Genomic DNA, 8,160 nt, shown 5'->3' with positions numbered 1-8,160 from the left:
ATTCGATGACAAGGGTTTTTTGTTCCCAAAATTTCAAATGGATTCATCTCTTAGCTGTGACTAAAGTTAGTTGAGCTGTTGGCTTTTAACTGGTTAGAATGCATGAAAATCGGTGCTCATGGAAGCACGCATGAATTTCTCCTCCCCTCTCCGGTGATATTGTTCCGGCCTTATACTGTGTAAGTGACTTGTAATTTATTATCACACATAAACAATGCATTAAATTGGTAATATTTTTCATATTTATCCTTATTAGAAATGGTATTTGAAAATAAAAATATACTGTATATTTTCTTTCATCTTTTTTTTTTATTGTATTTAATGGGCTATCATATATTTATGATCAAACTTTTATTCTATAAATGAGTTGGTTTTGGTCCTAAATATAAGTCTCATTTCTTATATTTATCAATTTTTTCTAGACTATTCATATAGATACTCCAGCCATAATTAAGTAGAAGAGGAAGATGATGTATTAAGAAAGATGATTATGTATTTTAGAAAAACATGTCACATTTTTTATAATTAACTAACTTTTTTAATCTAATCAAATTAGTTAAATGAGTTCTAATAAGACCGGAAGAGTATCATAGTGGTATTTTCTTACATCAAAATTCATCCCCATCGTCACACCATGCTATTTACCCGCAAATCTCCATTCCAACATCTACAAAATATACCTTCGGCCAAAAAAAAAAATCTACAGATATATACCCATTAGTGGTCGCTTCTTTGTATGCTAACACGCTTCTAATATTAGAGAAATAACTTCATTAGAACCGCCCTGAGTCGGATTGGATGTTGTTTTTTTTTTTGGTCAAAAGATTGGATGTTGTTTAATTACAAACAAAATAGTCTTAAAATTCGATTTCGCATTTATACCCTCATCGATACGGAAACGTAGTACGCTTCCCTGGATCTCAGTTCCCATGCATATTCGGAGACAATTTATGCTGAGCTGGCGATGGACATTCGGATGCGCACCATAAATAAGGCAGCCAAAACTAATGTTTTCGGGCTGCAAGGACGCGCACGGGGGATCGCACTACAATAGTATAATGATATACGATAATCACTAACATTCTTTTTGACATTGGAGTAGTTAATCATATTTATTATCATTATTTGCTTAACGCTATAATTACAATTTTTTTCTAGCTAGATTTACCCGATATCGATATACTCGAATGCGAGAAATTAAACGGGGCATTGAGCAATATATCATGGCGAGATATAGGACGGGATGACCCCAGTGGCGCGACACCTGCTGCTCACAGTTGTGTCGGCGTGGGCCCTGGGGCACCCGGGCACATGAATGTCGTCAGTCTCACCATAACTGGTACACTAGAAGCAGAAGCTAATATTAAATTTCCTTTAGATATTAATCAATAAAATCATATTCATATCAGACTGAAATGGTTAACTTTCCCGCCACCGTTACATGCCAAGCCAATGCTTCTTCGACAACTCCAAGGACAGGCGTAACGTCGTTATTTCTTCTCCGTCAGAGCCCCGCCTCTGCCTTCTGATTTTTCACCGCGCTGCCTCTTCCTTGTTGGTCCCCCGCACTGAGACGACTTTATCTCGTCACCGGTCGTAGCCCATCTGAAAAAGCCACGTGACCGGCAAATGCCAGTGGCCTGTACTGTTTAAAGGATTGACCGCGGTTAAAGTGATTACGTGCGCTTGTTCTGTCACTCCGGTTTAAGTCTTCCCCTCATACAGCAAGAAGGTGAGACATGGTTCTGGTGCTGCTAACGTCTTAGTTGAGAGAAAGAGAGATATAGACAAGCACTATATATAATATTGACTGCTTTTTGTGAAAGGGTCCATTTGGAATTTGATGGTCATTTTGAGAGAAAGAGGTTGAGAATCCGTGAGAAACGAGTCTGAGTTGTTTGCTGTTTTGGGTAGAAGGAGCTTGCATATTTGTGTGTTTTTGTTTAAGAGGAAGACGATAAAGACGACAAAGGAAGAAGACGTCGGTGATTTTTGTATCTTCTAGGTTGGTCGAGGAGAATTGAAAGCGTGAAGCGGTGAAGGCATCGCCAAAAGCTTTGTGAATGTGATATAATTTGTGTATTGCACAAGTTATCTCTCGGATGAGAGATCTATAGTGAGGTTTCTGAAAAATGGGATCATCAGCATCAGAGGTATCGATCAAGGGAAATCGCATGGACGGGACGGGGCGAAGCCGCTCCTCTGTTTACAATAACTATAACGAGGCTTGGAATCCTACAGGGTGTCAGAATGCCCACTCATCGTCAACTGTCAGAGGTGATTCTGTCGTATTTACTTTCGTTAACTCTCAGAAATTTGTGGTTTCTGGCATATCTGGAGTGTCGGCTTCTCAATATCTGTTTTTCTGTGTTGTAATAGACTCGGAAGCAGCGCTTTACAAGGAGCTATGGCATGCTTGTGCTGGTCCCCTGGTTACATTGCCCCGTGAACGGGAACGGGTCTTCTATTTTCCTCAGGGACATATTGAGCAAGTAATTCCTAAGCCATTTGCAGGCCTCAGATAGAAACTCTTTGTCCGTGACTTATTGTTGCTAACCTCATCTATATCCACTTAAATAACGTTTCCTACCTGGGCTATGCTGTTCTGAGTAGGGTGTCTTTGCTGTCCCTGGCTTTCTTTTGTGAACTTGTTTCTTAATACTGAATAAATGCGTGAAATAATGGATTCAAGTCTCAAAGGTTATTGTTTGTTCTTTTTTTGCTGCTATTTGACGTGGGTTTTTTTTTGGTTGAAATTGCTAACCATTAGCGCTTGTTTTCCTGCTTCACTAGGTGGAGGCGTCCACAAATCAGGTGGCGGACCAGCAGATGCCTGTGTACAATCTTCCATCGAAAATCCTTTGTCGAGTGGTCAACGTCCTGTTGAAGGTAGCTTTGTTGTATCTATTGCAGTTCATATATTTCGAAGCTTTCCAACCAAAGTAATCATTTAAAGGAGTTCTAACTTTGAAGGTTGTATTTTGCATGGTACATGAAGTGACTTTACTTATTTGCTGAAAAATAAATTTCAGGCGGAGCCGGACACCGATGAGGTGTTTGCCCAGGTAACCTTGCTTCCGGAGCCAAATGTAAGTTTTTCGCTTCCCGTGTTTAGCCCCGTTGACCCAGAGTATTAAGTGACAAAATATGATCCTGACGATATTTCTTCTGAAATCCTGGTTCGATCTCCAGCAAGATGAAAACGCCGTGGAGAAAGAGGCTCCGCCTCCTCCACCACCACGATTTCAGGTGCATTCCTTCTGCAAAACTCTGACGGCCTCTGATACGAGTACTCATGGTGGATTTTCAGTGCTGAGACGTCATGCCGATGAATGCCTTCCTCCGCTGGTCTAGTCCTTGCCTATGTCTCCTTATTGTGCTTTGTTTTTATTGTCATCGATACTGAATGAGAGGAACTCTCTGTGTTTGTCTGTTAACAGGATATGTCGAAGCAGCCACCTAACCAGGAGTTGGTGGCGAAGGATCTACACGGTAACGAGTGGAGATTCAGGCATATTTTTAGAGGTAATGATATTAACTGATAATATTCATCCTAAAAGTTATGGAATATCCGTTACTGTAATATACCAGCCGAGTGCTCGCGTCGAATGATAGCCATTTGTTTCTCTTACATATTTTGTTTTCCCGATTATTCAGCAAGATTGAATGGGCATTTTTAATTTGCATATCGTATCATTTTCTTGTTCCATTTTATTAATTGTTTGTGGCTGATAATTTTAGTAAATTTCAGGTTATCCACGTAGACATTTACTGCAAAGTGGTTGGAGTATTTTTGTTAGCTCTAAGAGGCTTCTTGCTGGTGATGCATTTATATTTTTGAGGTTTGTGTTTTTATTCCTGAGCGGGGTTTTAGATTTCATAGTTCACTGCTTTTGCTTCTCTAAATAATGTCCGACTAATTCCCAGGGGTGAGAATGGGGAACTTCGTGTTGGTGTAAGGCGTGCAATGAGACAGCAGGGTAATGTTCCGTCCTCAGTGATCTCTTGTCACAGCATGCATCTTGGTGTCCTTGCAACTGCCTGGCATGCGGTTACGACTGGGACCATGTTCACTGTGTATTACAAGCCCAGGTCTGTAACATATTCTTTAAATCATACCCATCAAGCAAGCTATATGAGTAATTTCGGTTTGAACCTGGTATGTTATGTTCTAGGTGATGAGCGATTCTGAGAGCATGTGTATATCTAGTTTGAGCATTTCTTTCTTAATGATTTCCATGGCAGAATTTACAGAACTTTTGTAAAATATTATATTTGCAGGACCAGTCCTGCTGGATTTATTGTTCCATATGATCAGTATATGGAGTCTCTGAAAAATAATTATACAATAGGAATGCGGTTCAAAATGAGGTTTGAAGGTGAAGAGGCTCCAGAGCAGAGGTATGAATATTCGATGTCATTTTCTTTTCCACCCCTTCGCCTGTAAAAAGTAATTAAGCAGAGTTTTATCATTAATTTGAAAATATTTGATCATGTTACTTTTTAAATTGTAGGTTTACTGGTACTGTTATTGGACTTGAAGATGCTGATCCACAAAGGTGGCCAAAATCCAAATGGAGATGCCTCAAGGTTCTATTACCGGTTTTTATGCCGCTATGTTTGACTGTTGAATATGGCATGCTGTAATGTAGTTTCTTGAATGCCTTCCAGGTGAGATGGGATGAAACGTCTAGCATTCCTCGTCCTGAGAGAGTTTCCCCTTGGAAAATAGAGCCTGCTCATGCTCCTCCAGCTCTAAATCCTCTTACACTGACCAGGCCTAAAAGGCCTCGCTCTAATGCGGTTCCATTATCACCTGATTCCTCGGTTCTTAATCGTGAAGGTTTGGTTATGTAGCACAGAATTTTGTTTTTTCAAAGAATAATCTTTATTGGAGAATTTGTAGTTTAGTTAGTGAAACTGTTTTATTGGGGGTTGATTTGCAGTGTCATCTAAGGTAAGTATGGACCCTTTGCCGGCTAGTGGATTTCCAAGGGTATTGCAAGGTCAAGAATTCTCGACATTGAGACGCAATTTGGCGGAAAGCAATGAATCTGATGCTGCGGGAAAACCTGATGAAAAAAATGATGCAATGTCTATTTCAAGTACGTTTGCTCCAGAGAGCTGGACATCAATAGGGAGGCATGAGCCTACATATTCAGATTTGCTTTCAGGCTTTGGGACGAGTAGAGATCGAACTCGTCTATCCTTGGTACATCAAACTAGCCCTGTGGCTGGTCCTGGAAGAAAACATGTATTAGGTCACGAAGGGAAGTTTAATGTGGTAGCCTGCCCAAGGTCTATAATGCCTTCTAGTATATCATTAAACCTCTCAGACCCTAACATGAAAGGTTCTGCACAAGACAGTGATGTAACTCACCATTCTAGGCGGAATGTGGGGTATGATGCATTTGGAGGTTACCCCGTGTTTCATGGTCACAAAGAAGAGCGTAGTCATGGAAGCTTGTTGATGCCCCCACCTCCACCTCCAACTCAGCATGATAGTCCTGATTCAAGAGACCTCATGCAAAAACCAATGCCAGCAAGATCATTTGAGACTGTTAAAGCTAAAGAAGGGGACTGTAAGCTATTTGGCATCTCACTTATCAGCAGCCCAAGTACACCAGAGCCTTCAAAAATAAATGTGGCATGCAAACCGGCTAGTCACAAGCATCTCACGTCACAACGGCCTTGTACCAAAGAAAGTGATTTGAAATCAGAACAACCAAGTGGATCAAAGCTGCCAGATGCTGCAGTTGACACTGATGACCATGAAAAGCCATCACAAACATTTCAGCCACGTGTGAAAGGTGTTCAAGCCAAACCACGCAGTGATTCTGCTAGGAGTTGCACTAAAGTAAGATCATTTTCTGTCACATGAACTACACTATACAAGCTAATGGTTTTCAGAAAAATTAATCAAATCAAGTGCTAATAATTATAGGTTCACAAGAAGGGGATTGCGCTTGGTAGGTCAGTTGACCTTACAAAGTTCAGCAACTATGATGAGCTAATTGTTGAATTAGATGAACTGTTTGAATTTGGAGGGGAATTAAGGTCTTTGAAAAAGGATTGGCTTATTGTCTACACCGACAATGAGGGTGACATGATGCTTGTGGGGGATGATCCGTGGCCGTAAGGATCTCTTTCTAATTTTAGTCAATGGTTTATTGATTATATTTAAAATTGTTTTTTCTTTACAAATGATCTAACTCATGTTATATCTAAATCAGGGAGTTTTGTGCCATGGTTCGTAAAATATGTATCTACCCCAAAGAGGAAATTCAGAAAATGAACCCGGGAACAATAAGGTTTGGGGGTGAGGAGAGTCTGTCGGCTAGCGAAGGCATGGATGCTAAAGAAGTATAATTTCATCTTCGTGATGATTCAATTTGATACCATAGCATCCAGGTGACTTCATTGACAATAGCTGTCAGTTTTACCGTGTTGATTCTGAAATTTGAATTATCCATGTTGACTTAAAAGAACAATAGCTAGTTTTCTTCAAATACGTAAAGTTGAAATGATATTTAATTCTGATTTACAGCTCCGCTTTAGAGAAGCAGGATGTTCTATAAGGCTTCCAGTTGGGAATTATGACGAAGACAAATTTTGATTCCTAACTGCTGATGAAGTGACTCGAAGCATAACATGGCTGGTACGCGTCAGCGTCTATACAATTTTGGACCTACCCCGGAACAAGTATAGTCTGCCCATTTATATATTACTCCAAGTATAGTATGTATGTAATAGTGTGTTGGGCAAGGTGATAGCAGCCTTTGATTTATTTCCCCCCGACAATCCTATTTTGTACATAGTTGTTTCCCCCATCCCCGAAAGTCCCAACCTCGTAATGTAAATAGGTTCATATACCGGCTGCCTCGCCTCACAGTTAGCATGTAGTTTATGTATTTTAGATTTTGATTGTTTATTCATAAGCAGCACGAGTAAGAACTAAAATGGAAATTGCGGTGAATATCCATTTCCATGGGTTTTTAATGAAGAATATAATCTGCGGTTCCAATGGTTGACATGTTTATATTTGGTGGCTCAAATGCTACATTCGTCACTTTTGCAGCCTTGTGACTTTGTGAGTAGCAGGTGGTAGATTTTAGTTGGATAATTGAAGCCCGGTTTAATGAACTGTACGTGATGGTTATTTTGTTAGGAGGCATATGTTATGGCGTGGGGTCAAGCGATGAAGCCCGTGTCTCCAAACTCCATCTTCCAGGGTAATTATTAGCAGAAATAAGCACTTGATCGACGCTGGAATGGCTGGCAGTGGACCTCGTTATTGCTTGAGGTGAGTCATTTCTGGCGGCCACGTTCTGCCCCTTGCTTCGAATGGAAGATAACAAAAGGATGGAGGGAGAGTAACAGAAGATGACTGAATAAAATCCTCGCGCGTGGTATAGATCTTGTATCAGGCATTGCATCTTTAGGACGAGTCAGCATCCCGTCAAAACTCTGTTTACTAGCACTGATAGAATCCATCAGAATTTTCCAAACAGTGAAAGTGAACTGGGGTTAAAGAGCACCATTGATGGCACATTTGAATCGTGGGCATGATAATCTGAATACAATTTGAAGATGAGATGGACAACGTAGAACCAGAAACAAATTTGTAATAGCATATAGGTAAAGTAAATTGTGCTGTCTATGATTTATAAATTATAAGTAGTATTCTTTTTGTTCTTAATGTTGGCTTTAATTGAGGAGTTGATATTAGTCTTATATATAAGAATTATTTCATATATTTAATAATTTTTTTTCTCAAATCAACCTTATTGATGTTTTTTCAATAACAATCAAGAAAGAGGGGGAGAAAGATGTTTACGGTGTTTTAGAAAGAAAACATCACATTAACTAATTTAACTAATATTTTTAATCTATTTAAATTAATTACTTAGATCCTATGTTAAGTATGGTATAACTTCTTGGATGCACATATTTAGATATAAACAAAAAAAGAGAAAAGGACACCATGGATTTGGGCTGGGGGGAGTTGGAGGGCTCATTTTATCTATCTCTCATAGGCCGGCCCCTTTTCCGAGGCAATTCCAACGCTACATCGGCCAGGAATTGGACCAAAGCCCATGAAATATTGATGGCTGCTTTTAAAATGGGTTCAGATATTCGGCTAATAAGGACACTAATTCA

The 8,160-nt window shown here is 39.8% G+C and overlaps 1 protein-coding gene across 5 annotated transcripts; it reads left to right on the top strand.

Annotated features, from left to right (window-relative positions):
- Window positions 1–1,709: 1,709 nt before the first annotated feature.
- LOC114724105 (auxin response factor 2A) lies at window positions 1,710–7,699 on the top strand. 5 transcript variants are annotated; one of them, XR_003738295.1, is made up of 16 exons: window positions 1,710–2,277; window positions 2,380–2,492; window positions 2,794–2,889; window positions 3,033–3,089; window positions 3,193–3,348; window positions 3,441–3,525; window positions 3,752–3,842; window positions 3,928–4,092; window positions 4,282–4,401; window positions 4,515–4,590; window positions 4,672–4,843; window positions 4,947–5,857; window positions 5,945–6,135; window positions 6,234–6,411; window positions 6,548–6,658; window positions 7,169–7,699. XR_003738295.1 is itself a non-coding variant. In XM_028910398.1 (15 exons), exons 1-14 carry the CDS (start codon window positions 2,133–2,135, stop codon window positions 6,367–6,369), a joined length of 2,514 nt encoding a protein of 837 aa, XP_028766231.1. In that variant the 5' UTR covers window positions 1,710–2,132; the 3' UTR covers window positions 6,370–6,411; window positions 6,548–7,039. The 5 variants fall into 5 exon arrangements, 3 of the variants coding, with proteins under 3 accessions (XP_028766231.1, XP_028766234.1, XP_028766233.1); XR_003738294.1 differs by having other exon boundaries at window positions 6,548–6,702; XM_028910398.1 differs by lacking the exon at window positions 7,169–7,699 and having other exon boundaries at window positions 6,548–7,039.
- Window positions 7,700–8,160: the final 461 nt, after the last annotated feature.

This window comes from Neltuma alba, unplaced genomic scaffold (genome assembly GCF_004799145.2).
Source record: "Neltuma alba isolate B1F8T4 unplaced genomic scaffold, ASM479914v2 tig00012167_pilon, whole genome shotgun sequence".
NCBI lineage: Eukaryota > Viridiplantae > Streptophyta > Magnoliopsida > Fabales > Fabaceae > Neltuma > Neltuma alba.
The sequence above is the reverse complement of the archived record's forward strand: the minus strand, read 5'-3'. Positions and strand labels throughout refer to the sequence as shown.